The following is a 19,960-nucleotide window of genomic DNA, read 5'->3' on the forward strand; positions in this document are numbered from 1 at the left end:
TTTGCTGTCTCCTCATGATGTGGCCAAAGTACTTCAACTTTGTCTCTAGTATCCTTCCCTCCAATGAGCAGTCGGGCTTTATTTCCTGGAGGATGGACCGGTTGGATCTTCTCGCAGTCCAAGGCACTCTCAGCACTTTCCTCCAACACCACAAGTTCAAAAGCATCGATCTTTCTTTGCTCAGCCTTCCCTAAGGTCCAGCTCTCACATCCGTAGGTGACTACAGGGAATACCATAGATCTTTGTTGCCAGTCTGATGTCTCTACTCTTTACTATTTTATCGAGATTGGACATTGCTCTCCTCCCAAGAAGTAAGCGTCTTCTGATTTCCTGGCCACAGTCTGCATCTGCAGTCATCTTTGCACCTAGAAATACAAAGTCTGTCACGGCCTCCACGTTTTCTCCCTCTATTTCCCAGTTGTCAATCATTCTTGTTGCCATAATCTTGGTTTTTTTAATGTTTAGCTGCAACCCGGCTTTTGTGCTTTCTTCTTTCACCTTGATTAGAAGGCTCCTCAGCTTCTCCTCGCTTTCGGCCATCACTTCGCCTAGCAACAGCCAATCGGCTTTCTTCCTTTCCTTTTCTGGATTTTTAGGCCTTGAAGGGGTCAGTTTTGTGGCAGAGGCCCGTCAATTCCTTTAAATTGTGCCATAAAGGCTCTGTAGGCCAAGTCTGGTCCACATCCATCGAACCACACAGGAGCCTTTGAGGCACAAACCAACATATCTACATAAGCTTTCAGGCACCTCAACCTCCTGCAGGCCCTAATGTTTTTATAGATTTATCATGGGACTTTTAATTATTTATCAATAAATCACAAAGGGGAAGAAATTCTCATGTATAAATCTCCTCAGGAAGATTGGGCCCTTGAAATGCAACTTAGAACACCGCCTCGGGCGCTCATTGGCCGCCCAAGCTCCCTATCTTTGAAAGCGAAACCGATTGAGAGCCAATCAGCGTGGACTATTTCCATTTGAGCCCGCCTCAGGGAAAGTAGCCAATCGACGCTGGCGAGGGGGAGGGGAGTCGAATAACGGCTGTTATTGAATTAAGCCCCGCCCTCTTCGGAACAAGCCCCGCCCTCTTCGGAACAAGCCCGCTTCCAACGCGTAGGGGAGGGGTGGTGGAATAACGGCTGTTATTGAATTAAGCCCCGCCCCTTTCTGAACAAGCCCCGCCCTCTTCTGAACAAGCCCCGCCCTCTTCTGAACAAGCCCCGCCTCCAACGCGTAGGGGGTGGATGGAATAACGGCTGTTATTGAACTAAGCCCCGCCCTCTTCTGAACAAGCCCCGCCCCTTCCGAACAAGCCCCGCCTCCAACACGTCGTTACGAGAACAGGCCTGTTTGTACGCATGCGCAGTAAGCGTCCCGCAACGTTATATCACGAGGGGGAAAAGGCTTTACTTCCGGCTTCCTTTCGAAGGCCGCTTACATAATATCAAAAACCGGAAGTGGCCTCTTTTTTTTTCTCCCTCCGTTCTCTCTTACGTGCCGCTCTAGCCTTCCAGGCCTCCATGGTGGAGGCGAGGGAGAAAAAAGGGAAGAGCTGGGGCGCGCGTGCGCAGAAGGGGCGAGGGAGGAGCCGAGGCGAGCGGCCTTTCCCTCCGCGCGTGCGCAGTGGGGCGAAGCTGGCGCTCTTGAGGCGACGGAGGAGGAGATGCCGCTGCTGAAGTTGTTTCCAATGTCCGCCCGGCCGCTGGTGACGTAGCGAGGAGTTCGCGCGGCGGAAGGAGCCTCGGGGGCCACCGTAGCAACCGCCAAAGTCCCCCGCTTGTTTTCTTCCTTTCTCTTCAACGCCGCCGCCATGGAAGGAGCCCTCGGGCCAGCGCGGAGCAGGAGGGAGCCGAGCTCGGGCGTCGCGTGCTGAGGGGTCGGCCTCCCCTTCCTTCCCTTCAGGCCTCTCTGGGAGGAAGTCTCCCTCTCCTTTCCCTGGTATTCACTCCTCACTTTCAATAGTTCCACCTCCAATTCTGTTTTAGGGCTCACAATGACAACAACAACAATAATGTTTAGTGTTTATAATAATAGAAGTGGTATAGTATTTATAATAGTAATCATAGTAATGCTAAAGTGTTCATAATAATAATAATAATAATAAAGTTTTAGTCATTGTAATCATAGTAATATTATAGTATTTATAATAGTAATTATAGTAATGTTAAAGTGTTCATAATAATGTTTTAGTGTTTATAATAATAGTAGTGGAATAGTATTTATAATAGTAATCATAGTAATGTTAAAGTGTTCATAATAATACTTTAGTGTTTATAATAATAATAATGGTATAGTATTTATAATAGTAATCACAGTAATGTTAAAGTGTTTAACATTACTGTGATTACTATTATAAATACTATACCATAGTGTAGTATAAAAATAATAAAATTTTAGAGTTTATAGTAATGGTAATATATAGTATTAATAATAGTAATCATAGTATTGTTAAAGTGTTCATAATAATAATACTTTAGTGTTTATAATAATGGTAGTGGTATAGTATTTATAATAGTAATCATTATTGTTAAACTGTTAATAATAATAATAATAATAATAATAAAGTTTTAGTTTTTATAATAATAGTAATATATAGTATTTATAATAGTAATCATAGTAATGTTAAAGTGTTCATAATAATAATAATGCTTTAGTGTTTATAATAATAGTAATGGTATAGTATGTATAATAGTAATCATAGTACTGCTAAAGTGTTCATAATAATAATAATAATAATAATGCTTTAGTGTTTATAATAATAGTAATGGTATGGTATTTATAATAGTAATCATAGTAATGTTAAAGTGTTCATAATAATAATGCTTTAGTATTTATAACAATAGTAATGTTATAGTGTTTATAATGGTAATCATTAATGTTAAAGTGTTCATAATAATAAAGTTTTATTCTTTGTAATCATAGTAATGTTATAGTATTTATAATAGTAACCATAGTAAAGTGTTCATAATAATAATAATAATAATAATGCTTTAGTATTTAAAATAATAGTAATGGTATAGCATTTATCATAGTAATCACAGTAATGCTAAAGTGTTCATAATAATAATAAAGTTTTAGTCTTTGTAATTATAGTAATATAGTATTTTTAATAGTAATCATAGTAATACTATTGTATTTTTAACAGTAATCATAGTAAAGTGTTCATAATAATCATAATGCTTTAGTGTTTATAATAATAGTAATGGTATACCATTTATAATAGTAATCATTAATGTTAAAGTGTTCATAATAATAATAATAAAGTTTTAGTCTTTGTAATCATAGTAATGTTAAAGTATTTATGATAGTAATAATAATAATGTTATAGTATTTATAATAGTAACCATAGTAAAGTGTTCATAATAATAATAATAATGCTTTAGTATTTATAATAGTAGTAATGGTATAGTATTTATAATAGTAATCATAGTAATGCTAAAGTGTTCATCATCATAATAAATTTCAGTCTTTGTAATTATAGTAATATAGTATTTGTAATAGTAATCATAGTAATATTATTGTATTTATAACAGCAATCATTGTAAAGTGTTCATAATAATAATGCTTTAGTGTTTATAATAATAGTAGTGGTATAGTATTTATAATAGTAATCATTAATGTTAAAGTATTCATAATAATAAAGCTTTAGTGTTTATAATAATGGTAATATATAGTAATAATAGTAATGTTAAAGTGTTCATAATAATGCTTTAGTGGTTATAATAATAGTAGTGGTATAGTATTTATAATAGTAATCATTAATGTTAAGGTGTTCATCATAATAATAATAATAAAGTTTTAGTGTTTATAATAATGATAATATATAGAATTAATAATAGTAATCATAGTAATGTTAAAGTGTTCATAATAACAATAAAGTGTTAGTGTTTCTAATAATAGTAATGTTATATCTTTTGTAATAGTAATCATAGTAATGTTAAAGTGTTCATAATAATAATAATGTGTTAGTGTTTCTAATAATGGTAATGTTATACCATTTATAATAGTAATCATAGTAAAGTGTTCATAATAATAAAGTTTTAGTCTTTGTAATTATAGTAATATTACAATATTTATAATAGTAATTATAGTAAAGTGTTCATAATAATAATAATGCTTCAGTGTTTATAATATAGTAATGGTATAGTATTTATAATAGTAATCAGTAATATTAAAGTGTTCATAATAATAATAAAGTTTTAGTGTTTATAATAATGGTAATATATAGTATTAATAGTAATCATAGTAATGTTAAAATGTTCATAATAACAATAAAGTGTTAGTGTTTCTAATAATAGTAATGTTATACCATTTATACTAATAATCATAGTAATGTTAAAGTGTTCATAATAGTAATAATAATAATAATAATAATGCTTTAGTGTTTATAATAATAGTAGTTGTATAGTATTTATAATAGTAATCCTTAATGTTAAAGTGTTCATAATAATAATAATGCTTTATTGTTTATAATAATAGTAGTGGTGTAGTATTTATAATAGTACTTTAATGTTAAAGTGTTCATAATAATAATAATAACGGTTTAGTGTTTATAATAGTAATGTTGTAGTATTTATAATAGTAATCAGAGGTTAACCCCCAGGTTAATAACTAGGGCGGCATACAGGGAGGACACAACTGCCATGTTATGTCAGTTCCGCTGGCTGCCTGTTTGCAACCGAGCTCAATTCAAAGTGCTGGCTTTGGCCTATAAAGCCCTAAATGGCCCCTGCCCAGTTTATCTGTCTGAACGCATCTTCCTTTACAAACCACTACGGAAACAGATCTTCTGTGATGCCCTGCTCTTGTTCCCGCCACCGTCACAGGTGCATTTGGCGGGGACGAGAGACAGGGCCTTCTCAGTGATTGCCCCCTCGGTTATGGAACTCCCTTTCTGGCAATATTAGATCAGCCCCCTCCCTCCTGTCCTTCAGAGGGATGGTGAAGACCTGGCTGTGGGACCAAGCCTTTGGGGCAGTACAATGAGGCAAAACAGTGTCCTGAGATGGTTTTAAAGCAACTTTTAATGTGAATATAAGTGATTTTAATGTTTGTATATATTTATGGTTTTATGTCCCGGCATTGAATGTTTGACGTATATATGGTGTGCTCCACCCTGAGTCCCCTGCAGGGTGAGAAGGACAGAATATAAATGTTTTAAATAAATAATGTTAAAGTGTTCATCATAATAGTAATGCTTTAGTGTTTATAATAATAGGAATGTTATACCATTTATAATAGTAATCATAGTAATGTTTTAGTGTTTATAATAATAGTAAAGTTATAGTATTTATTCGTAATAATAGAAATATTAAAGTGTTCATAATAATGTTTTAGTGCTTATAATAGTAATGTTATAGTAATTATAATAGTAATCATAGTAATGTTAAAGTGTTAATAATGTTTTGGGGTTTATAATAATAATGGTATAGTATTTATAGTAGTAAGAATAGAAATATTAAAGGGTTCATAATTATAATGATGTTTTAGTGTTCATAAAAGTAATGTTATAATATCAATAATGTTTTAGTCTTGATAATAATAATAATAATAATGTTATAGTAATAGTAGTAGTAGTAGTATAATATTTATTTATTTATTTATTTGCTTTATTTTTATACCGCATTTTTCTGCCTAATTCGGCGACTCAATGCGGTTTACAGTACAATTTATATAACAATCACAATTAGTTAAAACACAACATACATAACAGACAATACGAACAATACAACATAGTCATCAACGCCTCAGTGAAAATCAGATTCCGTTCTCATAATCCTTCTACCATTTCCTTGTTCATTTATACCGTCTTCCTGAGTTCAGTTGCATTGTTAGCCGACTGAAAGGTCGCTACTTCGAATCTGGGGAGTGGATTGAGGTCCCGCTGTTAGCCCCAGCTTCTGCCAACCCAGCAGTAGTCTCATTTTTCCTCCCAAAAAAATCCTCCTTGCTACTTTTCTATAAATAAAAAAGAGGGGCATATTCTAGCCCCAACCATTATCAATACTACAAAAATTATGTGTATGTTGCTTTCATGGGCCCCTTGGTGGCGCAGCAGGTTAAACCACTGAGCTGCTGAACTTGCTGACTGAAAGGTTGCTGGTTCGAATCTGGGAGGGGGGTTAGCTCCGGCTGTTAGCCCCAGCTTCTGCCAACCTAGCAGTTTGAAAATATGCAAATGTTATTAGATCAATTGTTACCACTCCAGTGGGAAGCTAAGGGCACGCTATGCAGTCATGCTGACCTTGGAGGTGTCTACGGACAACACCAGCTCTTTGTTCTAGAAATGGAGATGAGCACCAACCCCCAGAGTAGAACACAACTGGACTTAATGTCCAGGGAAAACCTTTACTTTTACCTAATGTTAGATTACTCAGACGTGGCCATGGTGGTCCAAACTTTGTTACGGCCTGTATAGACTACTGCGAAACACTGTATGTGGGATTGCTTCGGAAGCTTTAAGTGGTCCAACAGACAGCAGCCAGACTCCTTACTGGGGCAACGTACAGGGAGCATACAACCCCCCTGTTACACCAGCTCCACTGGCTGCCAGTCTGCTACCCAGCACAATTCAAATGGTTGGATTTATCCTATAAGGCCCTAAACCATTGGTTCTCAACCTGTGGGTCCCCAGATGTTTTGGCCTTCAACTCCCAGAAATCCTAACAGCTGGTAAACTGGCTCGGACTTTTGGGAGTTATAGGCCAAAACACCTGGGGACCCACACGTTGAGAACCACTGCCCTTAACAATTCCAGCCCAGCTTACTAGTCTGAACGTATCTCACTCTATGATCCACCTCAGAGGTTGAGATCTTCTGGGGAGGCCCTGCTCTCGGTCCCACCATCTTTGCAGGCGCGATTGGTGGGGATGAGAGGGCCTTCTCAGTGGTGGCCCCTCAGCTATGGGACTCGGTGAAATGAGAGCAACCCCCTCCCTCCTGACCTTTAGGAAAAAAAGTAAAAACCTGATTACAGGACCAAGCTTTTGGCTAGCAAGTTAGTGCAGTATGAATATATGGAATTGTGAAATGACTAATGGAATGGCCTTGGGTTTGACTCTGGATGATTTGATTTTAAATAATTGTTTTAATATTATTGTTGTTGTTGTTGTTGTTATTTCTTTCAGGCTACAAGTCAGTAGGTTCAAGGCAAGGACTGGGAGGCCAGAGAGGGGTTTACTTTCCCTCACCTGTCTCCAAAAAATAAACCATATCTTCCTTTGGCAATTAGGTTTGGAGGCAAAGGAAAAGGATGGGAGCGGCAGAGAGGGGTCTAATTTCCCTCATAATTTTCTCCTGCTGACTCCCTACCTCCAAATAAATAAATTGATTCCTTTCTTTTAGACTACAAATCAGTAGGTTTGGAAACATAGGAATGGGAGTCCAAAGAAGGGTCTCCTGTTCCTATCCCGAACCCCGATTGATTTGTATTTTAAAGGAAAGCAACCATTCTTTGGAGATGGCTGTGGCTTGTGCATTTGTCATCAACAAAACTTGTTCCACTAGATTGCTATACGTTTTCCAGGCTGTATGACCATGTTCCAGAAGCATTTTCTCCTGCTGTTTCACCCACATCTATGGCAGGCATCCCCAGAGATTTTGACAACCTCTGCCATAGATGTGGGAGAAAAGTCAGGAGAGAATGCTTCTGGAATATGACCATACATCCCAGAAAACTCACAGCAATCCAGTGATTCTGGCCATGAAATCCTTTGACAACACATTTTCCACTAGAGTTTTTTGTCTTGGTTGTATCTTTTTCCAGTCTTTTTCCCTGTTAATATTAATCCTGAAAAATTTATCTCTATTAGGTGAGATCTGCTGGATTCGTGTAATACACGCGCAGGAAGTAAAATTGGGTTCCCTCACAGATGTAGAAGGATCAAGTTGAGCTGTCAGTTGCCTAAAATGAAGCAAGACAATTAATATTATTCTTGTGGTCTCCCAAACATCGTACTCCAAGGACAAGAGGATATCTCTGAAGGGTGGAACGTTTTCCCTATCTGGAAGAGTGCCTGGTTTGTTTTCCTTCGTTGTTGGATTTCTTCCGTTCCTTGTTTTCCTCTGGGAGATTATTAATCTTGGATAGACAATGCCGTGAACGAGAGCTCCGTTTTCCACTCGCCTTACAAACTGTGCACCGAGGAGTTCGGGCACTGCCGCTGTAACAGGCAACTGGGGAATCTGCCATGGCTGGGAGCAGTTACACAGACCTACGAGAAAAACTCAAGTCAATGATGCCTTACCGGGACGGATACAAGAGCAGCGGCCTCCGGGATCCTGAAGAGCCCTCCTACGCATCCGCTGACCGCAAGCGCAAGTACCACGAGGATTCAGAGTCTGAGCCCAGCGACTACGAGGAACGCCAGCGAGAGGAGGAGGAGGCCCAGAAGGTCAAGAGCGGCATTCGTCAGCTCCGCCTCTTCAGCCCCGAGGAGTGCGCCAAAATAGAAGCACGCATCGATGAGGTGGTCTCTAGGGCCGAGAAGGGCCTGTACAAAGAGCACACGGTGGACCGGGCCCCTTTGCGCAACAAGTACTTCTTTGGGGAGGGCTACACGTACGGGTCCCAGTTGCAGAGGCGAGGCCCTGGCCAGGAGCGGCTGTACCCGCGGGGGGAGGTGGACACCATCCCGGAGTGGGTACATGACCTCGTCATCCGCAAGTTGGTGGAGCACCGGGTGATCCCCGAGGGGTTTGTGAACAGTGCGGTCATCAACGACTACCAACCGGGGGGCTGCATAGTCTCCCACGTGGACCCTATCCACATCTTTGAGCGGCCTATCGTGTCGGTATCGTTCTTCAGTGACTCGGCACTCTGCTTTGGCTGCAAGTTCCAGTTCAAGCCGATCAGGGTCTCCGAACCGGTCTTTTTCCTTCCTGTGAGAAGAGGAAGCGTAACTGTGCTCAGGTAAGGAGGCGACACATGAGAAGAACTTGTCCATGTCAGCCCCAGGTCAAATGGCTTTACAAGGAAATGTGGGAGAAACACGCTCATTGCATGATGATATGAATAGTGTACCTTCTCCTATGATCCCTATTCATCCTTTCTAACAGCTGTTAGGTCTGGGATACAGCTTGAGTTCGAAGGAGAGTGGATTTGCAAGCCCTTCTTAACAAGCATTAGGTGCTATTATTTATGTATTCAAATATCTTTGCAGATCCCTCTAGTATTGCATAATATCACTCGCAATGCCCACTGACTGGAGGAGTGGGTTTCAAACTGGCACCTAGAGATCCTTAGGGTGGTTTGAGAAATAATAATAATAATAGAAATAATAATAAATCTTTATATCTCACTTTTCTCCCTAAATGGGACCCAAAGCAGCTCACAACATTTTAAAAACAATACAGTTCCAGATCCAGCATACAGTAACAATAACCTATAAAACCATATATACAATAAGACATAAATAAGCATAAATAATATTTATCAAATACAAATACAATTGTTGCAGGAAGCTCATATGATAGCCATGTATAAATATGTGAGAGGAAGCCACAGGGAGGAGGGAGCAAGCTTGTTTTCTGCTTCCCTGGAGACTAGGACGCGGAGCAATGGCTTCAAAATACAAGAGAGGAGATTCCATCTGAACATGAGGAAGAACTTCCTGACTGTGATAGTCGTTCAGCAGTGGAACTCTCTGCCCCGGAGTGTGGTGGAGGCTCCTTCTTTGGAAGCTTTTAAACAGAGGCTGGATGGCCATCTGTCAGGGGTGATTTGAATGCAATATTTCTGCTTCTTGGCAGGGGGTTGGACTGGATGGCCCATGAGGTCTCTTCCAACTCTTTGATTCTATGATTCATCAATACAGGTGGTAAACTTAACATGACACAGTGAATGTTAGCCTTCCTGTCATTCCAAAACTAAGTCTCTTCATTAAAAGCTTGTGAGAACAGGAAAGTTGTTAGCTCCTTTTTAAAAGATGTCAGGGAGGGAGCTGTTTTGAACTCCTTGGGGACGGAGTTCCAAAGGGTTGGAGCGGCCATCGAGAAGGTCCTCCCTCTCGTTGCCACCAACCGCGTTTGCGATGTATTTAGTGTTTCAGCAATGAGAATATCCATAAAGTCTCTGAATTTCTATAATTCATCTTCACAGTTACAAGTTTTACAAGAAAGGGGATTTATTCTAAGGCAGTGCACCTCAGAGTGTTAGTCCAAGATCTGGTGTTGGTCCATAAGCCACTGGTTGTCAGTTGGTGGCAAGTTTCCAGGAAAGTAAGAAATGTTTGTATCCAAAGATACAAAAGGAGCCCCCGGTGGTGCAGTGGGTTAAACCCCTGTGCCGGCAGGACTGAAGACCAACAGGTTGCAGGTTCAAATCCGGGGAGAGGCGGATGAGCTCCCTCTATCAGCTCCAGCTCCTCATGCGGGGACATGAGGAAAGCCTCCCACAAGGATGATAAAAACATCAAATCATCTGGACGTCCCCTGGGCAACGTCCTTGCAGACCGCCAATTCTCTCACACTAGAAGCGACTTGCAGTTTCTCAGGTCGCTCCTGACATGACAAAAAAAAATCCAAATATGATACCTGTCCCTACCTCCTACATCAGATAACTTACATCATACTATTTATTTATTGTGTCAAAAGCAAATTGAGAATAGTGTTATCTATATAAATAAAAATATAATGTTCATTTGTGGGATTAACATAACTCAAAAACCGCTGGACCAATTGACACCAAATTTGGAGACACTACACCTAATAACCCAATGAGTAACCATCACTCATAAAAGCACTGAAAGACACAGCGGAAGGGACTTAAAAAGCAAAAAAAAAAAACCTTCATTACAATGTATGCACAAAACCACATATACACAAATATATATACACACAAAACACATATACACAGACGGCCACAGCAACGCGTGGCAGGGAACAGCTAGTAATGTATAAAAAACCACAAAAAAAGTTAAAAACTTGGCATTCTGCTAAATTTCTTTTGACCAGAAGCAGGTCACTTCGAGTGACTCTGATGTCACAGTACTATTCTGAGGCAAATCCCTAGTTTGGGCACATCCTAGCTGATACAGCTTGTATTACTTGTGAAACTTGGAATGTGAGCTACAGGGCCTTCTGCATTTGATGTGAGAAGGTTTCTGTAAGAACAGGAAGTTTCAGGGAGTATTTATAAGAGGCGGGGAGGTAATAGGAAGCTGCACTATTGACCCCAGCCAACAGGAAGAGCCTGAACTGATAAAAGGCTCCGGTTAAGGCACTCGGAGGAAAAGGTCAAAGATGAACTTGCTACCTTGACTGAGAATCATTTTTGACCCCTGGGAACACCTACCTTGAGCTAGAATTCAATCTGGCCTGTAGAAAATTAATTGTGTCTTCATAAATTGGTTTGATTACGAGATATTCATGCCGTATGTGAGTGCTTTTCAAGTCCCCTATCAAATTATGGTGACCCCATGTATTCTATAGCATTTTCGTAGGGAATTGAATACTCAGAGGTGGTTTGGCCAGTTCCCGCCTCTGAAAAAACACCAGAAACAGTACCTGGAATTATTTGGCAATCCACCCATTCAGGTATTAACCAGGCCTGACCAATAATATTTTGGAAAAAATAAATGCTTTGTGGTTTGTAATAACAGTTCTCTTTAGAGCAGGGATTTTTAAACTTTTTAAATAGAGGGTCAGGTCACAGACCCTCAAACTGTTGGAGGGCTAGATTATAATTTGGAAAAAAAAGCACTGCACATATCTTATTTGTAGTACAAAAACACTTAAAAACAATACAATAATTAAAATGAAAAACAATTCTAACAAATATAAATTTATTAGCATTCCATTGGGAAGTGTGGGCCTGCTTTTTGCTGATGAGATAGGGTTGTTGGTGGTGGTGGTGTGTGCTTTCAAGTCATTTCAGACTTAAGTTGACCCCCGGGCCTTAGTTTGAGGACCCCTGCTTTAGAGCATGTTAAGCTGGTGAAACTTTGAGAGATGAAAATGCAGTAAGGAGTTGATTCATGCTTTTTCTGTAGGATGACTAAGGTGTTGAGCTACTCAGAAATATGTACCACTGGATTTACTGTATGCCTCATCACTTCTTGGCCAAAATCAAATTTCGTGTGTTTCCCTGCTTTCCCGCTTTGTTTCCTTACCCTGACAACCTCAAATGCAATTACTTAGCAAGTAGCAATATTGATCAGGAAGTTGGTTTTGTGAAGCAGCATTTTGCTGGGTGCTCAGTGTGAAAGAGCGCCAAACATTGGCTCAGGCTAAGCGTGTGATGAAACTGTATTTATAGTTTCCTAAGCCAAAGCCAGCTCCCTGCCGGGATGAGTCAAACATGGTGAAGCGTTGTCATGGCAAAGGGAGGGCAACTGGGCTTTTTTTTTTGTCTGAGGAGTAAGTACTTCCGCCCAGTTTGAAAAGCCGTTTGTGGGGGAAACGTGATGCCCCTGCTCCCTTTTTGTAAGGCGATCTTTTGCGCGGGAGTGAGCCGGGAAGGAAAGTATTCCTCCCACACTAAGCACGCACAGCCCCGCACAGTAATCCAGGTGCAAAGCAACACCGAGTGTTGTCGCTAAACTTCCTTGGACCCATTAACTACAGAAGCCTGCTTTTGTGGGAAGAAATGTTGTCTGTGCCTAGGTGGATTCATGCTGGCTGTGGGTAATTTCCCACTCTCAGTGGACCTAATACAGGCACTCCCTGAGTTACAAACATCCGACTTACAAATAACTCATAATTAAGAACAGGGTGAGACAACAGGAAGTGAGAGAAACCTATCACTCGGAAGGGAAATCCCTTCCTGGAAGAGCTATGGGGGAAAGAGGTCTGCACTAAAGCTGTATCACCAACACGTGTTTCCACAAGCCAGATTTTTCAAGATCCAACGATCACAGGGACAGAAAGTGAAGTGAAATCTTCTGAACAGGTACAGTCAGCAAAGCAAACTCCACAGGAGTGATAACCCTTCCCTGTGCTACCCAAAGCTGAAAAGATATATATTTTGGTTGGAGTTACACTTAAAAATGTACTTATTAGAAACTTACTGTCTATACTGGAGTCCAAGCCGACCCAAATATAAGCCGAGACACCTAATTTTACCACAAAAAACTGAGAAAACGTATTGACTTAAGTATAAGCCAAGGGTGGGAAATGCAGCAACTACTGGTAAATTTCAAAATAAGAATTGATACCAATAAAATTACATTAATTGAGGCATCAGTAGGTTAAATGTTTTTGAATATTTACATCAAACTGTAATTTAATATAAGACTGTCCAACTCTGATTAGACCATTCTTCTAGCCTTCTTCAATGTAAACGTGCTTACATATCCGTCTAGTAATAATAGAGTAAAATAATAAATGTAATAAAAATAATAATGGAGTAAAACAATGGAAATGTAATAATAACAGTAATAATAGAGTAAAATATTAAATGGAATAATAAAAACAGTAAAATAATAAATGTAATAACAATAATAAATAGAGTAAAATAATAAATGGAATAAAATAATAATATATAGAGTAAAATAATAAATGGAATAAAAATTATAATAGAGTAAAATAATGAAAATATAATAATAACAGTAATAATAGAGTCAAATGATAAATATAATAATAGAGTAAAATAATAAATGTAATAATAAAGCCAGTAAAATAATAAATGGAATAATAATATATAGAGTAAAATAATAAATGTAATAATAATAAATAGATTAAAATAATAAATTGAATAATAATAAATAGAGAAAAATAATAAATGGAATAAAATGGAATAAAAATAAAGTAAAATAATAAATACCTTTGACTCAAGTATAAGCCAAGGGAGGCTTTTTCAGCCGTAATAAAGGGCTGAAAAACCCAGCGTATACTCGTGTATATATGGTACATAGAAGCTATTTTGTTTGTAACTTGGAGACTGCCTGTATATAACATGCCATGGATTTGCATGTAGCTGGTGTTCTGAAACTTGTAAACATTTTGTGCCTAAGGCTCAGTGCAACTTGCGCTGTCCATAGCAGTGCTGTGTCATATATTTGACTTGTTCTGTGGCATGACTTATATATCAGCAGGATTAGCACCCTGTGGAGGGTGCCTCCCACCCCTGCTGCTTTCGTGGGCTTTCGCGTGCCCTCTCAATCATAGGCCATCTCTCCATGCCTGCCTGCTGGGCACAACTAACATCCTAAAATGGTGATGGAGAGAAAGAACCAGCACACAAGCCAGTCTCCAATCATTTGTTTTTATTTATATGAAGGCATTTACGTGTGACCTCTTCACACAGATGAAAACTTTAAAAATACTTTATGTTCCTTAAAAATAATTTAAACTTAAATAAAACAGTAGAGAAATTTCAAGAACCATAGTTTTTTGTGGGACATTTTTTCATGTCAGGAGCAGTTTGAGAAAGTGTAAGTTGCTGCTGGTGTGAGAGAATTGGCCATCTGCAAGGACGTTGCCCAGGGGACACCCGGATGTTTTGATGTTTTACCATCCTGTGGGAGACTTCTCTCATGTCCCCGCATGGGAAGCTAGAGCTGAGACATGAGCTCACCCTACTCCCCGGATTCGAACCGCCAACCTGTCGGTCAGCAGTCCTGCCGGCACATAGTGCCACCGGGGGTTTCAAGAACCAGATTTGTTTTGGAGCAACAACATTGTTGCTGGCTGCCAGAGGCTCAGAAGAAGTGGAAATGGGTAACTTCCTTTGGCAGGGAGTTCCACAGTTGACGCAATGTATGTTGGGAAACTCCAGTTGACAGCCCTTTAAAGAGGCCTGTAGGGCAACCCCATCCAACAGCGGTCAGTTGTGAGTCAATTTGTAAAGCAAAGGTCAGGCATGCAATATGAAAGAGTACTTTTATATGATGGTAAAGAACTAAGGTGGTTTAGTGGTTTGTTGGGCCAGGACTCTGGGAGACCAGTGCTGAAATCCTCGCTCATCCATGGACACACTGGGTGACCAAAAGCAAGTTGCACACTCCCAACTTCAGAAACTCCTTCTGAATGCAGTTTGTCAAGGAAATTCCTTTGACAGAGTCACTTTAGGGTTGCCATACAACCCTAAGAAAGTGAGTGAACTCCACCTTTGTTGCAGAGTTCTCAAGTTGAACTAAAGGAGAGGAAAAGCAAGCTGATACGCCCAAAATTTGAATACTGGTGGGTTTGGGGGTGATTGATTTTGTCATTTGGTAATGCTGGAGTTGCTGGGATTTATAGTTCACTTTAAATCAAAGAGCCTTCTGAACTCCATCAATGATGGAATTGAATCAAACATGGCACACAGAATTGCCATGACCAAGAGAAAATACTGGGAAGGTCTGGTGGACATTGACCTTGAGTTTTTTGGAGTTGTAGTTCACCTACATCCAGAGAACACTGTGGACTCAAGCAATGATGGATCTGGATCAAACTTGGCACAAATACTCAATATGCCCAAATGGGAACACTGGTAGAGTTTGGAGAAAATAGACCTTGCCATTTGGGAGTTGTAGTTGCTGGGATTTATAGTTCATTACAATCAAAGAACATTCTGAACTCCACCAATGATGGAATTGGCTTAAACTTCCCACATGGAATCCCCATGACCATCAGAAAATACTGTGGTTTCTGATGGTCTGTGGCGACCCCTCTGACACCCCTTCATGACCCCCTCAGGTGTCCCGACCCCCAGGTTGCGAAACACTGCCCTAGAGATTCCTTGTCTCGTCTAGGAAGAGGAGAACCTCCTCGTGGAATTACTTTAGGCCACAGGTTGGCCCAAAGTACCTTGACATTTGTGTTCCTGGCAAGCTGGTTTCCAAGGAGAGACGACAGCACTTCAAATGCGGAGGTTATTTCAGTCAGAGTGCAGCAGATATTAAGCTCTTAAGCATTAACTCAAAAGGGCAGTTCGCCAGGGAGGGTTGGCCGATTCGTGGGAGTGAGTGGCCCAGGGCTACCAGGTGCTTCCAGAGTGGGTCGGGCCCATACTCCCCACCCAGGAGTGGGTCTGCTGGCCCCCTAGTTGGGTGTGCGTAAGCAGTTCTAATTGCAGCTGCTGTTGAAAGAGGTGGGGAGGCAGGAGGGAGATAGGAGCAGCATGTTAGTTATGGCAACATGATTCCTCATATGTCTGGGTCAGTGGTTTCGCGTGGCAGGCCTGCACTCTGCAGTTTCTTTCATAGTTCTTATCCCTCTCTTCTTTCTTCCTTTCCTTCTTCTCTTGCTTTCGCTCATACACTTTTCCTTTCTTTATTTCTGTTCTCTTCCTTCTCTCCTCTCCCCTTCCTCCATCCCCTTTTTCTTCCCTTTCACTTTCTTTCTCTTTCTTCCCTCCCTTCATGCTTCTTTCTTCCTCATTCTTTTCTTTACCCTACCTTTCTGTTCTTTCTTATTTTCTTTACTTCTCATGTTGTTGTTCATTCGTTCAGTCGTTTCCAACTCTTCGTGACCTCCTGGATCAGCCCACACCAGAGCTCCCTGTCGGCTGTCACCACCCCCAGCTCCTTCAAGGTCAATCCAGTCACTTCAAGGATGCCATCCATCCATCATGCCCTTGGTCGGCCCCTCTTCCTTTTTCCTTCCATTTTCCCCAGCATCATTGTCTTCTCTAAGCATTCCTTTCTTCTCATGATGTGGCCAGAGTACTTCATCTGGGCCTCTACTATCTTTCCCTCCAATGAGCAGTCGGAATTATTTCCTGAAATATGGACTGGTTGGATCTTCTTGCAGTCCAAGGTACTCTCAGAACTTTCCTCCAGCACCACAGTTCAGAAGCGCCTCTCTTCCTTCGCTCAGTCTTCCCTATGGTCCAGCACTCACATCCATTGGTGACTGTGAGGAATACCATTGCTTTAACTATGCGGATCTTTGTTGCCAGTGTGATGTCTCTACTCTTCACTATTTTAGCAAGATTGGACCTTGCTCTCCTCCCAAGAAGTAAGCATCTCTTGATTTCCTGGCTGCAGTCTGCGTCTGCAGTAATCTTTGCACCTAGAAATACAAAGTCTGTCACTGCCTCCACGTTTTCTCCCTCTATTTCATACCTTCCCCCTTTTCTTTCTTCCCTCCTCCTTTCTTTCTCCCTCCCTTCTGTCATACCTTCCCCCTTTTCTTTCTTTTTCTCCCTTCTTCTCTTTCTTCTGTTCTTGTGTTTTGATTACAGTAGTTCTGTCACCACTTCTTCCTGGCCCATTTAGCGCAGCTTCCTAATTCAGCCCCCTGATTCTTCCACATATGACTGCTGCACTGTTCTTGCTGATGTTTGCTCTGCGCGTGACCTGGATTGCGTATCCGAAGTTTGCGTATCTCAGCAGGGAAGAGGCCCTCAGTGATGCTACAAGTGTCCTGAAGAAATGCAGGGAATGAAAAGCAGAGTCTCTTGAATGCTCCTCTCTCTGCCACTTCTTTGATAAAACCCAAAATCACTTGAAGATCTGAAGAAGGTTGAGAGAATGCTATCCTCTGGAGCCAGTGTCTGTTCTCAGAACACTATGGATCTGTAAGAGATGTTCAAAGCTAGCAACTCTCAGAATATCTCTGTACAGTATGTTAAGTATGAAAACAACATAACGTAAAGGTTTCCCCTGACATTAAGTACAGTGGTGTTCGACTCTGGGAGGTGGTGCTCATCTCCATTTCTAAGCCGAAGAGCCAGCGTTGTCTGTAGACACCTCCAAGTTCATGTGGCCAGTGTGACTGCATGGAGCTCCGTTACTTTCCCGCAGAAGCAGTACCTATTGATCTATTCACATTTGCATGTTTTCAAACTGCTAGGTTGGCAGAAGCAGGAGCTCACCCCACCCCTTGGATTTGAACCACCAACCTTTTGTTCAGCAGCTCAGCAGTTTAACCCGCTGGGCCACCATGGGGCCCATGAAAACATATAGTTTTGTGGTATTGATAATGGTTGAGAATAGAATATACCCCTCTTTTTTCTTCAAAAAAAGGGTGTTGAGTGTGTCATGGGGGCTCTGTGTGCCAAGTTTGGTCTTCATCAGTCATTGGCGAGGGTCTCAGGAAGTGAGTGAAGTGACTGCAAGTGCCATCATCCATCGCCAAATTCTTCCAAACCGCACCAGGATGTACAGTGGGTCATGCGGGCTCTCAGTGTGAATTGTGGTCCTGATACATCATTGTTGGCAGTTGTATTGGTCTTAGGAAGGGAGTGCAAGTATTGAAAGTCCCATCGTCCATGGTGCATCCTCCTCCAAACCGCACCAGGATGTAGAGTGCATCATGGAGACTCAGTGTGCCAAGTTTGGTCTTTTTCAGTAATTGGATGAGGGTTGTAGTGGTCTCGGGAATTGAGCAAAGGTACTGCACGTCCCATAATCCATGGTCCATTCCCGGCCAAACCACACCAGGACCAGAAAAGCAGCAAGGAGGATTTTTTGGGGGATGAGAAATGAGAATATACTGCATCTTACTAAAACTGTCTCCTATTTTAGCCAAAGTCAGTCTATAGTGTAATATTTGAGAGTTAAGAATCATATTGTAGCTGTAGATGCAGCCTGTTAAAGGGAGGTGGCGGCTTCAGTAGGCAAAATATAAGGTATCGGTTTATTACCAAGTTAGACTGGTTCATGGTTGTGGCAGTCAATTCTGAGATATAACAAGGAAGCTGTGGTTGGATCTACTCTCCCATATAAGGCAGTTTGAACTGCATATATGGTCAGTGTAGATTCATATAATACAGGTCAGTACAGTTCAAACTGCATTATATAGCAGTGTAGATCCATCCTAAGACACCTTCCTCAGTCCTAACAGAGCTGAGTTTCTCAGGATGTTCCTGCAAAACGCCACCATAGTTAGGCTCAACCTGAGAGAGAAGGTACCGTTGTGTGAGTGGGCTTATTAACAAAAGACCCTCCCCATAAATGTACAGCAGAGTAACTTATTATCCGCAGCGTGACCCAGCACCAGTAGCCCAAAGTGGTAAAAAAAAACAACAACATACAGACCATTGTTATCTCTTCCATAGAAGACTTTTCTTTATAGCATAATAATAGGGTTACATTAAGAAGTTTTTATACTTCCTTTGTTGCTTCCGTGCTGGGTCTCTTTTTTATGCAGATAAACAGCTTGGCTCTCACAGAGCCTCTTCTCACACCAAATTTACACAGTAGCTTTACACACAACAGCCTTCACACTGGAGTTTCACACAGTAGCTTTGCACATGAAGCCTTCAACCTGGGGCTTCCTCTCACCAAAGCTTCTCACACCAGGCCTTCTCATACTCGATCTTCTCACAGACTAAGGCCTACCTCAAACTGGTTTTTTTTGTCATGTCAGGAGCAACTTGAGAAACTGCAAGTCGCTTCTGGTGTGAGAGAATTGGCCGTCTGCAAGGACATTGCCCAGAGGACGGCCAGATGCTTTGATAATTTATCATCCTTGTGGGAGGCTTCTCCTGTATCCCCACATGAGGAACTGGAGCTGATAGAGGGGGCTCATCTGCGCTCTCCCCGTATTCGAACCTGCAACCTTCAGTCCTGCCGGCACAAGGGTTTAACCCACTGCGCCACCGGGAGCTCCACCTCAAACTGTGAGGCCTTCTCACAGATTGAGACTTTTCTCCAATGAGGTTTACCTCAGACTGACGGTTAATAAGCTACAGGCACACCTGCTTATATTGAACTGCAGATTTTGCTGAGTCATTGCATTAATTTGCTTTGTTTTATGAGTTCATTTATTTTGCTTTATTGTTATTGTTGTTGTTTTGTTGATGTATTTGGGCTTGGCCTCTTGTAAGTCCTTCGAAGATGGTAGTGGGGTATAAATAAAGGGGTTTATTATTATTATTATTATTATTATTATTATTATTATTATTATTCATTTAACCCTTTCAGTGCTTGACTCACATTTTTGTAATTAAAAATGCCTAGTTAATTTTTAATATTTCTGACAGGTACAAGACTTTAAATAAAATGGTCAGCTCTTTGTATGTGACTGTCTGGATTCAAAGATCCTCTTCTGGAGCCCAGAAGTATCCCTGCCTCCTGAAGTATATCAGGGCCCT

The 19,960-nt window shown here is 40.8% G+C and overlaps 1 protein-coding gene across 1 annotated transcript in view; it reads left to right on the plus strand.

The window, feature by feature from the left end:
* The first annotated feature begins 1,588 nt into the window (after positions 1-1,588).
* LOC132782111 (RNA demethylase ALKBH5) overlaps positions 1,589-19,960 on the plus strand; it is a 32,051-nt gene continuing 13,679 nt past the window's right edge. The window contains exons 1-2 of the mRNA XM_060786793.2: positions 1,589-1,935; positions 7,809-8,908. Coding sequence (XP_060642776.2) covers positions 8,187-8,908 — 722 coding nt within the window. The 5' untranslated portion in view covers positions 1,589-1,935; positions 7,809-8,186. The remainder of the gene's footprint in view (positions 1,936-7,808; positions 8,909-19,960) is intronic.

Source organism: Anolis sagrei, chromosome Y, assembly GCF_037176765.1.
Source record: "Anolis sagrei isolate rAnoSag1 chromosome Y, rAnoSag1.mat, whole genome shotgun sequence".
Lineage (NCBI taxonomy): Eukaryota > Metazoa > Chordata > Lepidosauria > Squamata > Dactyloidae > Anolis > Anolis sagrei.